Source organism: Melospiza melodia, chromosome 3 (genome assembly GCF_035770615.1).
Source record: "Melospiza melodia melodia isolate bMelMel2 chromosome 3, bMelMel2.pri, whole genome shotgun sequence".
NCBI lineage: Eukaryota > Metazoa > Chordata > Aves > Passeriformes > Passerellidae > Melospiza > Melospiza melodia.
The window spans coordinates 70,912,446-70,929,444 of record NC_086196.1 but is presented as its reverse complement, the minus strand read 5'-3'; the positions used below and the strand labels follow the sequence as shown (position 1 = coordinate 70,929,444).

The 16,999-nt window shown below is 38.2% G+C and overlaps 1 protein-coding gene across 32 annotated transcripts in view; it reads left to right on the top strand.

The window, feature by feature from the left end:
- The window catches only part of ESRRG (estrogen related receptor gamma), a 390,326-nt gene that overhangs the window by 268,078 nt on the left and 105,249 nt on the right, over positions 1-16,999 (top strand). For all 32 annotated transcript variants that reach the window (XM_063152197.1, XM_063152186.1, XM_063152210.1 and 29 more), the window contains one exon: positions 11,614-11,730. In XM_063152197.1, coding sequence (XP_063008267.1) covers positions 11,614-11,730 — 117 coding nt within the window. The remainder of the gene's footprint in view (positions 1-11,613; positions 11,731-16,999) is intronic.

Genomic DNA, 16,999 nt, shown 5'->3' with positions numbered 1-16,999 from the left:
TCTTTGGGAGCTCTGCCTGTCACATGCCGTGTTTATTTTGATTCCAAAAAATGGAAGAGCGCTGGAGCTAATCAGTGGATGTTCAGATTTGTTTCCTCTGAGAGTTTTTCTGGATTCCCATAAATGATTGTTGCAAAGAAAGAGGAGCATTTTCGGAAGGTTGTCATGGACACCTCTTGAACACTCCCTGTGGCTGGCACACAGGATTGTGCTTGTGTGTTGCTCCTAGATACACCACTACTGTACTTAAATTGTTACAGAAATCTAGTTTACATTTGTTAAAGAACAAATGCATGTGAAATTGGAACAAAAATGCAGTGGTGTAGTGCTTTGTGCATAGCAGTGTATTGATAACTGGTCTTTCAACCACTATATACAGTGACCTTAAATGAGTTTGTCAAATAACTGTAAGATCACATTCTAAGGAGAGTAAGCTGGCAGCTTTTGGTCTCTGCTCAGTATTTTTTACTAATTTGCTCTTGATACCTATTACAAATATGCCACATATTTTGGCATAAATTAGTACAAATGGGAGAATTTGCATGACTGCTTCTTCTAGCTTCAGAACCTATGGAGACAAAATAACCTTCTCCTTTGATTTAGATATCATCCGTTCAAGTAAAATTGAAGGTGCTTTATTTAAAGAACATGAGGCCAAGCTTGGCCTGTGCAGGAATATAGTGTCACATTAAATTAAACTCAGACTTCAGAGACTAAAATTAGGTTGCTAAGTCCAAATTTAAGCTCCTCAATAAAACCTGCTTGATTTTCATACATGTTGAGCACCTGAAATTCTCAGGAAAGGAAATGCAATCTGGTGATATACTTGCTTTTTAAGAATGAACATAAAGTGAGCTTCAGTTTGTAATTTCACATACCCCAAATTAAAAAACATTTGGTCTTGAGTATAGTGCTTCCATATTTAATGTAAAATTAGTAAGAAAAAATAATGAATGTTAATTTGATTTTTATATTGCTGAGGCAGTGGCCATTTTATTCTTCTCTCTTCCATTTTGCTGCTGGGAAGATTTGGGCCTTTTACCAGCATGAAGTGCCTGTTTTATGAGGGACATACAGACACTGAAAAGAAACATTATACTTCAGTTGTTCTAATGGAGCTGAATGTTGCAGTATTGGCAACCAGTAAACAAAGATTCTCAATGGTAGCCTGGGTTTATATGTAAAATAAGCACACATACAGAGACAGTTGGCTCATTTCAAGTCTCTGTATTGGAAAAAGTAAAAAGAAATAAAATAAAGAAGAGGTAGGTGATTTCACTTGACCTTCAAGAACATTTTCAGAAAAGCTCAAAAAATGTTTCTACTGAAGCAATTTGTATTTTTTGGTTGCTAAACTTCAAGCACCAATTTCAACTAGCAACTCTGTTTTTATAAATGGTCTTTAATTGCTGTGTAATAGCTGTCCTACAGGACTGAATTGATGCACGATTATTTTAGTTGCATTTTGAGCACCGAAAAAACTGCTACAGAAACAAAACCTGATTGAAGTGTTGACTTCTGGCAGTAATAGGTAACTGCAATTTTACACCACACCACAGACAGAAAGTTTCTGGGCATGGGAGCACAAGGCAGAGACGTCATCCTCCAGATTAGCAACCTGGACTTGGCCACGCAGCTCAAGTTAGAACTGGCAGCTGTGCAAAAAGTCTCAGTGCGGCTGGAGCACGAGCTGCATCAGCAGGTGACAGTGCTGTGGAGACAAAAAAAAATGCAGCAGGGCAAAACCAAGCATTGAAAAGAAAAGGCATAATGAAGGAACTAAGAATAGGAAGTACGTTACCCATCATAATGTCATGGCAGCATCTTCAGCAATGGTCCTGACTACATGGCACAAATACTGAGAGTTTTCAGGTGCCATCCAAAATAATGGAAGATACTTGGATGAATCAAACCATGGGTTTGGTAGGTGACAAAATGTCTAAAAGAAAAAATGGGCCTCCTCATGATTTGAATGGGAAAATTCTACCTTTAGGCTTGCATGAAGAATAATTCCCCCGAGGGTTTTTGTTCTAATTGATAGAATTTAGTTCCAGTGCTCTGGAGGTCATTCTTCCCTGCACTGTTTCATTTCCTTGTTCATATAATGTTCCTTCTCTCTCTCTCTCTGCTTATTTTTAAAATGAGTTTGCTGCTGCATTACTGCAACTAAGAAAACAGGAAAACAGAAATAAATGCAACAGCCTTTGAAATACAGAATAGAAAACCAGGCTGCCCGAAGTGTCAAATATTATAACTGTGCACATGTAGGAAGTATGTAGCATGTTTCAGCTCAAAGAATTGCTTATTTTAAATGCTAATGGCTTAATTGTGATGGGTACTTTATTATAGATGCAATGAAAAAGAACATAGGACTTCCCAAACCTTTGTTGATCATTCATCAGTTTACTAAATTAGGTTAGACCTGTAGATCCTCAGTGCTATTCCTGTTGAAATCATGGGCACAACTGCCCTGACTTCAGGGAGAGGAAGGCTGAGCTGATAAAGTCAGATTATGAAGCACATCCTGTGTTCGTGTAAGGCCTGATGTCCTTTCCACGGAGTCAGTGGGAATCTTTCCATTCCAGAGGAGTCTCTTGAGGTCTCAGCAGGTGGAGGCCACTGGCAGCTGCTCAGAGAGCCAGCACAGTTATTTGTGCACCGCCAGCATCTCACACAAGAGAGAAGCCTCACAGGGCACCTAGCAGCTCCTACACAAGGCAAATATCACTCTAATGTAGAGAATACACCTGTTTTTAAGGGTAATGGAGATTGTAATTCCCTTTCCAATTTAGCAGTTTAGTCTAAAAAACATCCAGCCTCCTGCAATCAATTCCTGCTCATTTCCTTAAACATTAAGAAATTAAATGAACCCTGTTTTGATGCATAAGAATGAGTAATTTTGTCTTTTTAGAACATATATTTTTAACATGGCCCAAAAATACATTTGCAGTTTTGGTAAAGTGTGCATAATTATGATAAAAATCAATAATATTAGAAAAAAATTAGAAACAAGCAATTTCCTGGCTAAAAAAATTAAAGAGAACAAATCCACCAAAAACGAGCTCAATATATAAAATTGATGTCTTCTTATGTCATAGTAGAATGCAGTGATGTTCTGCCCCTTTTGTGAGATGTAAGGTATGGAGGAACTGGATGTTCTCTCTGCTCAGCCTAGCACTCACTCAGCTGCAGCTCTCAGTTTGCTTCTGGGATAATTTACATGGTGGCTGATTGCAAGTGTCTCACAGAAATACACACACAGCCAAATCTTCCCAAAATTGGCTTAACATCAGGGATGGTAGAAAATAACAACATCTAAAAATAGTTACAGGTCTATTGATTTTTAGGGTCTCTTCACAGTTTTTGCTGTGCACTGTATTATCCTGAAAACTCTGAGCTTTCATTAAAAGAAAGAGGGGAAAAAAAAAGAATTTTCATTTGTCAGCTGGGTGCAAAGTCTTGTGTTCAACACAGAGGTCTTGTACTTGCTAGATATTTTGTAGTGAATATTTAATGTAAATATATTTCTCATAATTTTTATTTGGTCAGTTATTATATATACTAGTATGTACGCATTTTCATTAATATGTAATTACTCAGTGTTCATAACTTAAACATTTCAGCAGGTGGATTGAACTGGTGTTCTTGCTTTCAGGAGAGGGCTGAGATGATAGGACTTTCAGGTTCAAAGACAGATTATTATCCTGTTTTATGTTAGCTTTTATCTCTCTAAAATAATGGCCTGTGTCTAGAAGACTTTCGTCCTCCCTTGTTCCAAATTGTCCAGACTGTTGTCTTTGGACTCTAAACTAGCCTGAAAAGACAGTGTGTAAAGCCTGCACATTCCTCTTAAGGCTTCTCACAAAAGTCTCAGATCTTACTTATAATTTCCTTGGGTACTGTTTGAATTTTCCCCACAGAAGCTAAATATTTTGCATTCAGTAGTCTTTGTTCTTGAATTTTTACTTTTTGGGTTTCTTTTTTGTTTATATGTTTATTTTTTGATGAAAAACTGTTGGACGAACAGCAGTGAGGCATCAATGTTCTGTGTGTACACAGGGTGAGTAAAGCAGGAGTTGGTAAGAGAAGCCCTGCAGCCAGACCCTCACTGTGTCATCACTCCATCCCTGAGAGCTGCTGCCTGTCCGTGTCTGCTAACACAAACAGGAAATACTCTGTCCTTGAAATGCTGTTGTCTTCTGCCATCTCATTTTATGCTGCTCAGCTAAGAGCCTTCAGCTCTGCAGTTCTGCAGGGATGTTCCTGTTGTCTTCAAAGCCTGCCCAAACTCTCTGTACTTTGTTCAGCTCTTTGGTTACTCAGAGTTGTTTTTAATCCCTCTCATGTTCAGGTTTTTCAATCCTCTTTAGGGTGTTGACCCATTATTGAGCCAGTTTGAACTGTAAATATACAAACACTTTACAGTAAATACATTTTTATTTTTCTATCAGGAAGTTTTAATCAAGAAAGATAGAACTAGGTATGTACATTCAGATAAGGCAGCGTAAAGTTTGATTTGAAGTTGCACGTGACTGATGTGGCTTGCAAAGGGTATTTTGCATTTCTGAAAGCTGTCTTCTGTAATACATTTTTGAGGAGGAAATGAAAGAAAATTAAACAAGATTTTATGGCTTTTCAGCTTCTTTGCTGGTAGCTAAGATTATGGTTGTTTTATAGAAGGGTAGGGTGGAGGCTCCCATCTTGGTGCACTGGCCTGTGGACCTTGGCTCTGGTGCAAAGATGGCAGCCCTCCAGTGAGCTGAGCACTAAATGTCACCTGAATCCATCATTACCTGATCTAATCATTCACCTTCCTTATATAAGTGAAAGGCTGTGCATCAGCACTTCTTTCAAAGAATATTTTAAGCAAGCAGTGATAGATATCTTTGCTTTTCCCCAATTTCTCTGTGACTATGGGCCAGCCAGACTAGCAAGCAAGCATTTTTAATTCCTTCCAACACATCTTTTTATCCTGTCATAATGTCATTGTGTAGCTATGACAGCTAAACATGATGAGACAATAAAATATAAACATGCTGAAATCTCAGAACCAGAGAGAAGCTTAAAAGTATACAGACTGTTCTATCTTTTTTACTATCTCTGCTTTCCTTACAAGCTTGAAAATTGTAATAAGCATTTAGATGATTTGGGGGTAAGAGTGAGCATCCTGATTGGTGCACGGCTATTTTGAACCCCTCAGAAATAATGCAAAAGAGATGTGATTTACAAATAGTGCTGGTACACTAGTATGTACCAATGCCATTATAATTAGGTCTGGATCTTGTTTTGTTGTAAACATCTCTGAAAGCCTCCAGCCCACTTACAAAGCTCTGTCTTGTTTGAAACATGAGAAATCTCAGCTAGCAAGTGATTTATGTTAATGTTTGTATAACTTTTAATGACCTTTTTTTCTGGTGTGAAAATGATTCAGTTTGCAGCTTTACAGACTGAGATGCTCTATGTGCTTATAAACAAACAATGACAATCCTCCATGCTATTGTAGTAGAATGTATCAAAATTGACCTAGATAAAATACCAGTAGGAACCAAATGTAGATAGTTCAGTCTTTCTGACTTGAACAGCTCTTAAGTGACTACAGGTAGCAGGGGATCAGTTCCCTCTGTGCCTTCAAAGCATTTGTTCTCTTTTAAGGTGACCTAAATGCCCTTCATTTCTTGTGAATATGTTGAGTACAGGGGGATTCAAAGGTAGTTGGACCTTTACAGAATCAACCCCCCCTAATACCAGTCTGATACTGAAAATTATGGTGACTTTTTTTGATGCTGGAAACCAATCTACCTAAAGGTAGAGGCTGATACATGACTGTCATGTAGTCAGAGTAGCCAGTATCACCTTTACAATTTTGCTTTAAATCATCATGTTGCTTTCTAAGAATTAAAAAAAAAAAATAAATTGCAAGTTCTAAATGTTTTAGTTCTGTAACACAGTACACTGATTTCTTCAAAGCAATTCAACATAGTGACTTCACTAAAAATGTACTTTTAAGCTGTTCATGTCCCTCTGTCAAACACCATGTTTAAAAACTAACTGCTTCTCCTTAGTTACTTAACTCTTAACAGAAAAGGCAACATAAGCAAGAGATGAAACATAACCCTTCATACGTGGTCCTGTCACCTTGAAAAGATACTTGAGACATTTGGGAAGCAAATTTTTAAATGTTCTGTAACTCTGTGTGTACACTATTGTTTCTGAAGTCACCTGGGTGAAAAGTTGTGGATACAGTCAACTTTATGCTTAATCATCTCCAGATGACCTGTAGCAGAATTCATAATAGGTCTGTAGTTCATAGAGCTTTCTTACAGTATCAGGTGAATCTGTCTGAGGATTTGTCAGGCAAAACTGGATTCAGTTATTTATGTTCAAATCTGGCCTCATCCCAGCCTGACCCTACTCTGAAACCTTACTGAGGGTACTTTTACATGTGAAAATATTTACTCAAATTCAGCTAAGTTTTGACTGTAAAGTAGAGAGCAGAGTCTGGAAGAACTGAAAATTTAGCCTGAGAGAAAATATTTTTACTTTCCTCAGTTCAGCTTCATTAAGACCTATAAACATGGAAAAGATTTTCAAGTCTGGGACTTTTTGTCTGTTCTATTCAGTTAGGCTGTTACTCTTGATTTCCAAGAGCTCCTCATTCTCAGATTCTCAGGAACTATTCTCTTACATGTATAAAGGTGAAACCTAACATAGTGAAATTCACTCTCTGTGTTAGCTTACATTCTCCTGTGTCTCTCTCTCTCTGAGTTCTCATTATTAAGTCCCAGAAGCCCTATGGCTGTGATCTTGGCTACTTTCCATTTTTTGGAGTTTTCATGCATAGCAATGCACAGGCAAGCAGGTGTATTCCTTTGGGTCTGTCACCCAGGAAAAGAGAGCATGAAGGGGTACCTGGGATAAACCTCACTGCAGAAAGTCTTAAATCCAGTTAAGCAGTAGTCTCTATGAAGAATGGGAACACTTCAGTTTTGAAATACAAGCTTTTGGAAAAAAGGTATTAAGTTAGGGAATGTGAAAGAGAAGCTTTGGGAGAAAAATGGAACCTTTTTGAACTGAAATGCAGCTTCATGAACTGATTATAGCAGAAAATTATTACATTGAAGGAATGTTGGTTCATTTGCTTTTTTCCTTTTTTTCTTCTGAGGCTACATTCCCACACAGTAAAAGTTTTGATACTGATATCTTCAGTGTTCCTCTTGCTTTTTTAGGTGGCTCATGGCTATTCTTTCCAAACACCTTTTCACCCTGCACTTAAGTCTTCGTCATAGCTTTTACTTGTCCAAAAATTTCCTGAGCATACTTCAATAGCTTGTAGAAATCCTTTTACATCTTGGTGTAATATTGCAGTATGAAAAAGGAAATAAAGCTTCTGCTAGGACTTGATGTCTGTTCTATTTTTGTCAGTATTGGTGGAAGAGAGACCCCTGTTCCAGCCTGTTTCTAGAGCCAGCTTCTCACTTTCAATATCTGGGAGGTTCTGAAGATGTGACAGTTGGTGACAATAACTTCTACCAAGGCAGGAGGCCCAGTGCTTTCAGTGGCCTCATCTTTGCCATGGCTCTTGCTTGTCCTGCCACCTCTAGTGTCACTGTCAATTCTGTGCAAGAAATGGGCAAAATGGTTTAGAGAATCTTGGCTAAATCCGCTCAGTTGCCTGACTTGTAAAGCCATTGAGTAAGTCCCTGTACCACAAAAATTGTTCTTTCTTCACTCCTCATTCAAGTAACATCCAAACCTCATCTGTGAGGTAAAAAAGAAATGGTACCTCAGCCCATTTATCCTGAGCTGTGTGTAAAGATGTGACTGTCTGAAGCATGTAGAATTGGAGAGCTGGGTATACAGGGTAAGTTTTAGCAGCTCACCTGCTATCTCAGGATCAAATGGCATGATGTTTTCAGTTTCAGCTGCTATTGGTAAGCACAGTGTTTAGAAATATTTTCTCATTTTTCAACTGGGATACTAAAATTTAACAAATCAGTAAAAAAAGGAACTGATTTTAAATAAACATTCTTCAGTACATGAAGAAAGAAAAGGGGCTTAGGCTGGTATAAATCCCATTATATTATTCTAGCACAGGGAAATGTGTTTGGGGAGTGAAGATTTGACATATATTTTTATTTTCAAGCGTCATAGTAATTTATATTACTCAGCCCTTTAACTGCCAAACTGTAAAAGTCCATTACGCTACTGAAAGGAATATACAAATTATCCCCTGGCACTTTAGGCAGGAGTTTTACATATATGCTGTTATTCTATCAGCCAGCTAGCTGCACGATTCTATTAAGGAGTAAGTGAGAAAATTATATTGCCTGCAAACTAATTGTACAAAAGACTCTGAAATAAGCAATCAGAGCCCAGCTCTTTCTGAAAAGCAGCCAGGAGATATTATAAATCGCTCAATCGCTCTTGTCAGCCCAGTTTAAAGCCCCCGAGCTGCCATGTTGATTTTGTTCACTGTAAAACACAACTTCCTCTCCAGCTGTTGACAGGACTGGGCAAACTCAGCTTTTACTCTTCCTAGCTGCTCCGTCTCAGCCTCTAGCATCTTGAAGTAAGTCAGGAATTGGTAGAGATTCCTTCCGGTTCTTCCTCTGAAATAAAATGCAGATCTGAGTATCTTGAATGGGAATTCATATCTAGAAGTAAATAAGAAATTATGAAAGCTGTAATGACCTGGAACGTGCAGTAAATTCAGGTTTTTAATGAAAGTAAATCCACTAATACTTGCAGTGCTAGGTAAAACACATTTTAGTGTGATATAGATATCCCCTGCATCTGCATGTGCACTGGAGACAAAGTGTTTGTTCCTTGAACCCTTACTGCAGTGTAGCCCCCTTCTAAAATGCCGGAACCACTTTATGAGGATTAGCTGTGGTCATTGGTAAGAGGTGGATTTTGGTTTCTATTCCTGTAACTCTGCTGAGCTCGTTGGAGGAATTCTTTGTAGCATCTTCCAAGTTCATTTTACAACACCAAAAATTAATATTGAGTGTCCGCTCTAAAATACAAGTCATTAAAGAAAAGCAGTTTAAATTGAAAGGAGATTCCCCCTGTAAGCTAAAGTATTGGAATCCAAGTGACTAGAATAATAGCTCCTTTTAGCATTGTTTAGGTATCAAGAATTTGCAGGAAAAGTAAGCTACACTGTGCCTGCTGCAGACCGTTGCATAGTTTGCAGAAATGTGAAATGTCAGGGTGTGGATTAGAAATGTCTGCATAATGAAATGAGCAATCTTGCATTTATCTTTCTGGTTCTGAATGCTGCTTCTTGGTTTTGGCACCTGTACCTTTGTATCTTGTGACGGGATCTCTTGATACAGCGAGACTGTTCCACCTGCCCTGGTAGACAGCTTTGCTTCCTGAAGTTCTCTGTTATAATCTTGATCTTGTTTTGATCAAGATCGTTTCTGACCTTGTGCAAAGGTATCTTTGTCTTTGATCTTGTGCAAAGCATTTCTGATTCCCTGTTTCTCCTTTATTTTTTTAAGATAGGGATGGTAATACATTTATTACTGTAGTGTAATGAAATTCATTAGATACAAATTGAAAGCTTTGAAGGTCTTCCTGTGTAGTGGTTGTGCCTTTCTAAGAATGCCTTGTTAGAAGGAGAGGATAATGTGAATCCTTTTTTAAGCTTGCCCTTACCATCATTTTCTACCTATCCTTCCAAAAGTGTTATTTCCTAACTTTTCTAATGTGTATTGGAAAGAAAGACCTTTTGCAGGAACTGTTGTGCTGAATTCCCTACCCACCATATCCTTCAGTTTCTTCAATAGCTTTCTCCACAGCAGCTAAGAAAGGGGAAAAGGACTAAACTGCTTTGACTTTTGTCATTAGCATTCAGGCATACCAAGATCTGTTTCACTCACCAGCATTGCTAACTCGCTCATGCAGCAATGTCCAGGGGGAAGAAAGCCTGCAAAGGCCTGAAAAGGTTGTGCCAAATGTGCTGGTTGTGTTGGCAGAGTGCACAGAGTTGCCATGCAGACCTCCTTTATCATAAGTACTTAACCAATTTTCAATAGATGTAAGTGGTTTAAGTATTACTTCCTGTTGAATTAGCAGTTGCTGAGCATTTGAGTCTTTGTGCAATCCTGCAATCCACTAATGTGATATTTAATGAGGAGACATCAGTCTGGAGAAAGGTAGTCAATATAAATCAGTGTTTACGAAGTGTGATTAACTCTGAAATATTTCATCAATGCTGTGGTCCCAGGCAGCCTCTATGCTAATTATTAGAACCTGTGCATGTTTCAGGGGACTTTGATGGACCCCGAGTGCAGCAAACATGGAGCAGCAAAATTGCGATTATGCTCGGACTGTCTCTGATGACAATTTATGCATTTGGTGTGATGACCTCTTGCTTCCCAAGAGGGCAATAAACAGAATGCATTTTCATTAAGATACTAATGCACTTTATCATAGGGGGAAGGGGTTAGGAAATAAAGAAATACCTTTAAAGCAAGATGTGACAGACTGATTTGGAAGATGCTTTATTTAAAAGTCAGTTTCCCAGTGTAACTTTGGGCTGTTGCAAAGTCTGTCATACTGGATGTAGTGTTGGGCTCTGGGATGCATGGATGGGCAGATGAATAAGCTGAGCTAAGCTGTTTTATGAAAAGTGCAGTGGTACCAGGGCAAAAGAGAACAGATGTTCTAGCATTTGGACTTGGATACCCAAAGATGTGATTTTAAAAAAGTAAACTGCTCTTGTATTTTACTCGTTCATTTGCAAGCTTTTATTTTCTGATTTTTGAGGAGAAATAATATGAATTAGCAGTAGCAACAAGGAAAAAAAGAGATTGCTTTGCCCATGATGAGAAGGGCTCATGTTTAAGGATGGAGCTTGTTGTAGGCCTTAAGAAGGGAATTGGGAGAAGCAGGGGCAAAGGCAAACATCTCTTTTAGTTTTTGCTATTCTGACAGCTTGGCAGGAATGATCCTATTCCTGAAGCCTCTCAGTACAAGAACTTGGTTGAAAGTATAGAGAGAAGAGGAGATGTCCTGGAGCAGAGATCTGGCCTGGTAGCTGCAGAACATGCTAGATGTTCTAGCCTTATGCTAGAATACTGCCTTATGCTCTGTGCCAGCTGTAGTGGAAGAAGGGTGAAACTCTGTGGTACCTGTTATAGTTGATTATGCAGTAAAGCAGTCCTTCTTTTGAACTCTGGGCAAAGACAGACTAACGAAATTGGCTAAAAAGGAAAATAAAGAGTGCTCAGAGAAGGAGCCTGAGCCTGTGGCTTGGTACAGAAAATAAATGACAAAATATCTTTCTTCTGTCAGCAGGAATAACATACATGAAGGATTTTCCTAGGTACCATATTTGGAGTGAGACACAGCCTCACATTAGTTGTGGTTTTGTATATATTTCTTTCATATAGATGTCTAGATTTAAAAAAAAAGGGTGAAAAAAATTAATCTTTTAACTCAGCTATTTATTTTTACTTGAGAGCTGTTTCCTCCTGTAGCACTGCTTACTCTTGATACGTTCCAAAATGAAATACAAAGGCAATTGTATGAGTACTTTTGTGTGTTGGTTGTGTTGGTCAGTCAGTGACTCTGAGCCCCTGTTCCCCTGTCTGTTCCACACAGGTAACATAGAGTACAGCTGCCCAGCAACGAATGAATGTGAAATCACGAAGCGCAGACGCAAGTCCTGCCAAGCCTGCCGCTTCATGAAGTGTCTAAAAGTTGGCATGCTGAAAGAAGGTAAGACTGACCACCTCAATCTGTATCTCTGCAAACACTTGCTACAACTGTAGGGCAGTCAGGAAAGAAGAGAGACTGGTGAGTGTTCTAATCAGTTATTGCAAAGGCAATTGTCATATATACTTGCTCTTTCTGCCATCTGCTTCTAAGCTATCAAATCATGCTTTATCCACATAGAGTTCATCATCTTGTGTAGTACAGCAAAATGTACCTCAGCATTCAGTCTCCTTCAGTAAGTAACTGATAGAGTAACCATCAGAATTCTCAAACATTTCTTGCCTCCATTCCTTATCCACTGTTACTGTCCCAGTTCTGGCAGAAAACCAAAACACACACTGTGTCTTCCTTTTATTCAGTTTTCATTCCATCAGGACAAATGAAAAGAGTTACTTCTAAATTAAACAAGTATTGTGTGTGTGTGCTGAAGTTACTGTAACTACACTGGAGCAAATTGTGGCATGCAGAAGAGGAGAATCCACCCTCCTCCCCTTTTTTTTTCCTAAAAGTCTCTGAGAACTCTGCCCCTCACTGTAAGTATATATTGAATGTTTTAATTCATCAATTACATTTTGAAGATAGTGAATGCAAGAAAATATACTTCAAGAAATGGTGCTGTCTTACCTGGAACCTGCTTCATCTATGTGACACAGAGGTGATTCCTCAAATCTTGGTTGCCTGCAATGCACGTACATTGTTGTTAATGTATATGCAAGAATACACTTGTAAGTGCATGTATTACATGCATTATTATTTTAGGGCACTGTCACCACCAAGAAAGATGCCATGTGCTTCTGAACTAGATAAACATTTGAAATAAAATCAGCGCAGTGTTCTCTAAGTATTGTATCCAGGGGAGAGTACTTTGTGCTAAGCAACCACTTCAATCCTATTCAATTTTGCTTTGTCAGTGCTTGAAAACTCGGCTTTAATAAATGGCTGATTTTTGCAAATGGGTTGGTGGTAATGCAAAACAGGGTTAGTATTCAGCTATTGGGGTAAAAATCCAAGAAACAGCATAGACCAGTGGTGAGATGATGGGCAAATTAGGTCTATCACGCACCTAGACATATTCTTATTGGATTATACTTGCTAAGAATAAACCTTGTTCTGTGCAACTGCTTTGGCAGATGCTATGATCCTGTGAGCCAAATCCTGCTGTCCTTAGTCTTACTTGAGCAAAACTCCTGTCAGTTTCGATGGAGATTTTGCCTCAGTAAGAACGGCAGGATTTGACCCTCTCTTCAGTGGTTATGGGAGAGTTCTGACTTGCCAAAATCCTGCTATAACTGACCACTAGGAGCAGTCACTTAAAAGTGAAATTATGAGGCTTAGATAAACTGTAAAAAGAAAGGGATGACTGGGTATGGCACCTTTTGAAAAGGACTGTGCTTCTTAGCATCTTTTCTTAGTAGGTTAAGACCCTGTATCACTAGGGTCTCAGTGTATATCTGTATATATACAGATAATATACAGATCTATTGAGCAACTTCTTTGAAAATGAAACAGTGCTACCAAGAGCACATGCAGGTGAATTGATTTAATCCTTTTCCCTCTGAATTTTGAGGGCACTGTTGTGCATGCATTAACATACATATATTGTAAAAAATCTAGGCTGTGTGCAGCTTCTGGGACTGCAAGAGGAATTTGTCTCCTCTGCAAATGAGTAATTATCTCAGCAAATCTGTGTGCAGGTTTACTGTTTCTACATGCAGTTTTGTTAACTGAAATAATTTAGTTGGATAATACAGATGTACATTGCGAGTAACATTTTTTTGTTTGAATGTTCATTGTCCATGGATTCAAATAATTCCCACAAGTTTTCTTAATAAGAATTGCATGAATTTTCTACTCTAAAAGTACATATCTTTTTCTAAATGGCAAAATAACTAATTACTTTGAAAAAACAGTGTTGTTTATCTACCACCTATTATAACAACCTGCAAGAACATGTAAGGGCATTTTATTTTTTTCTCCCTTTAGTGGCCACTTTTTAAATCATGCTGATTCACAGTACATTTGTAAGACTATTTGTTGTAAAGATTTTTTTTTCTTGTTGGAAGGTAGTTCTGGAAATGGATGTTGTTATTTTAACCTACAGGAAAGTCTGGAGATGACTTTTTGACTTGGACCACATACTTTATGTACAAAATTAAGAAAGATAATGTACTGACTTCTTGCATGTGTAAAGTGGTATAAATTTATTGATTAGCACAGACTTAAAATAAGCTGAAATTATTCTTGCAGCATCTCAAGTGTTTCTTTATGTACAGACAAGGATTTCAGTCTCATGCAGCATGTCAGAGATCACGCTGCAGTAAATCTATTCAAATGTAAACCTGTTCAATTCAATTACCAGTTTATAATAAAATTTGCTGCTGCAGCCTCCACGTTTGTCACAGCAGTCTCTACATGCTGATGGCACAGCATGCCTGGAAATTGACAGCCTAAATCTATTTACAAAAAAAATTTAGTTGCAGACCTGAAATAAAATCAAGTTTAAGCAGCTTTGAGAGGAGCATCACATTCCTTACAAGAACAGCACATCTGCCAGGGTGCATCTTCTCCAGAAATCTTACCTTGTTTGTGGGGAATTTTCTTGTAGAAATTTATCCTTAACAAACAATTTTAAAGTGTAATCCAAAGTGAAACAATTATCAGATATTGTGCTTTCTTTCACATTGCAAAGGACTTCACTACATTGTTATTTTGTGAATTGTCATATGAATTTCATGGTAGATTCTGAGTTTTAGCCTGGCTTCTAGGGCTGGGTCTGAACACCACTTATAGCAAATGCATAGGGTGGCTTCCCTTATGACATCTGCATGTTGAATCATTTATGTGACAAGATAATGGTGTTTTTCATCTAGCATCCAGTGTTTCTGTGGGAGACCCAGTGTTAGGGTGGTGGGGCTGTGTTTTGGGGTCAAATCCTGGGAGGGAATTGGATTTCTGGTCACATGAAGTACAAGGTTGCGTAGGAATTTTCTGTACATTTTCTCATGGATCTTGGTGAGGCTGAACCAGCAGCACCTAGATTAAGATTCTTAATGATTTTTAGGATGTGGGCCAGGAGCTACAGCAATGTCAGGCTGGGCTGGCCTGGGATTGAGGCCCTGGCTGCATCTCCTGTTGAGTATCGCAAGAAGGTTTGTACAGACTGATCTGGAGGAACACATTTTGGTTTAGCCCATGGACTGTTACTTAAAAACATGTTTGGGTCTGTGGATGGGTTTTGAGGATGTTATACTTCATACTGTATCATTCAGCAGAGACTGATGAGCTTTTAGGCACAGGACAAATATGAGGATGTGGGGTTTTCGTTTACTTTTTTAGGTAAGGGTTATTAGCAGCAAAGCAGAATACACTGCAGTCAAAGAAAAAAAAATACTTTTTTCTATATTTAATTTTGTGTCAGTGTTACAAAAAATCAGGTTTTCAAGTATCCCAATTGATTCTTCTACTGAAATGCAGTTTCTTTGACTGTACTTTTATTTTGGTAAATTGTCTCAGATTCATGAGAACAGCTGAAACAACATTAAAGATTCTTGTATAGTCTAGGGATAAACTTTTCAAATGTATCCCTTGAGATTTCTTGAAATAATATTGAAATTGCTAAAAGGGTGCAGGGAGACATGTACAACAATTTGCCCTTTTTAAAAATGAACATTTTTAGGACATTCAGTAGTTTTCAGTTCTGTTGGTTTATAATTCAGTTCTGTCTTTAAAGTTTGGCCTTTCAAACTCTTTGGAAGCCAGTGATTATTTTGCTTCAGGTGGTAGAATTAAATCTGTGCTCATGTGCAAGGTTGGGTATTTTGGCTATTTCCCTTGTTATACAGCTAGTTGGATTGAGTAAAAGGGGTTCATTTTTTTTCTTTTCTCAGAGGAAAAATTGGATGTAAAACTACATAAGATGGTATGGGGAGTCTTGAGTAGATATTTGACTTTTTTTTTTCTATTGCTAGGTGATCTGAGTAGAATTCAATATCTGATCTTTAATTAGTACTATTTGCCTATTAATAATATTTGTGGGACTATTTACTAGCATAGGCTTGTGGTAGAAGATATTATTCCAAGTTTATTATAGGACAGATCTTGCTCCTAAGGGCTTCCCATGTGAAATAATTCCAGTGGAGGAATTATTCCGAAATAAAATCACTTTTTGTTTCAGATGCAGCGTTTGTATAACTGTTTTTACAAGAGGTTGTTCCATATGTTTTAGTTTTCTCCATAGATGCAAAGCCTTAGCCTCAGTTTTACCTGCCCCTGTATTGTAGGGAGGTTAAAAACTACACTTCAGAGGGGAATCTGTGGAGTGGCACTCATGCAGCTTTTAGACCATCTGGAATGCTGTATCCTGTTCTAGCTCTCACAGTTCTGTGCAGTACTAGTTCATATTTCTTACAGGGCTGTTGATACCAAAACATCTCCCATATATCTCTCATTTCTGGTATTTGGGTGTTTTCAGAACTTGTTATGGACCATGTGCAGTGGCTGATCTGCATTGCTTGTTATTTCAAAAAGTCTAGTTCCTAAATGAGTGCTACATGGAAAGAAATGGAAGTTTATATGAAAAGTAAAGTATACTTCAATAACAATGGCATGGGTTGCTTCATGTAAGTACGTTTGTATTTTCCTTAGGGATGGATGGCCTTTAAAAATCATCATCAGTCACTTGGTACCCGGTTTAGAATAGGCAGAATAACAAAATTCCAGCTTAATTAGTGCTGCTATTACAAATGAGAAGCCAGATCCTCACCAAGTATTAATGTAAGCTCTTAGAGGTGTGTTAGATTGCTGCTCATTTGGCAGGTTTGGCAATCTGTGCTATGGGGAAATCAGCAATGCACCTTTTTGTGTCTGTGAATCTTCACAGTTGCTTGTACATGAGCCATCATTCAGGCACTAAAAATGATCACAAACTCTCTGAGATTTTCATCTGGCACTGCTGACTTGATGTGTAACCCTTCCCATCACAGCAGAGCAGTTTGTATGTTGTACTTGCCCTGCTCAGTGAGTGGCCCTCAACACTTCTCATTCACTACTTTGCTTGGGTTTTTTGAGAATTCATACAGGCCCTCAGAGAGACCTCAGCATCCCTAGGGAAATGGTAAGGCAGTAGTTAGAATCTACTTCGTAAAGAAATCCTGGACTTTTAAGTGTTTTTATTTAGCTGTGATCTAAATAAAAGCAATTCCTGACAGTTTTAAAAATGTTTGAGCATTTTAGATGCTCATGTAATGAACCAGAAGATTATTACATGAGTTAC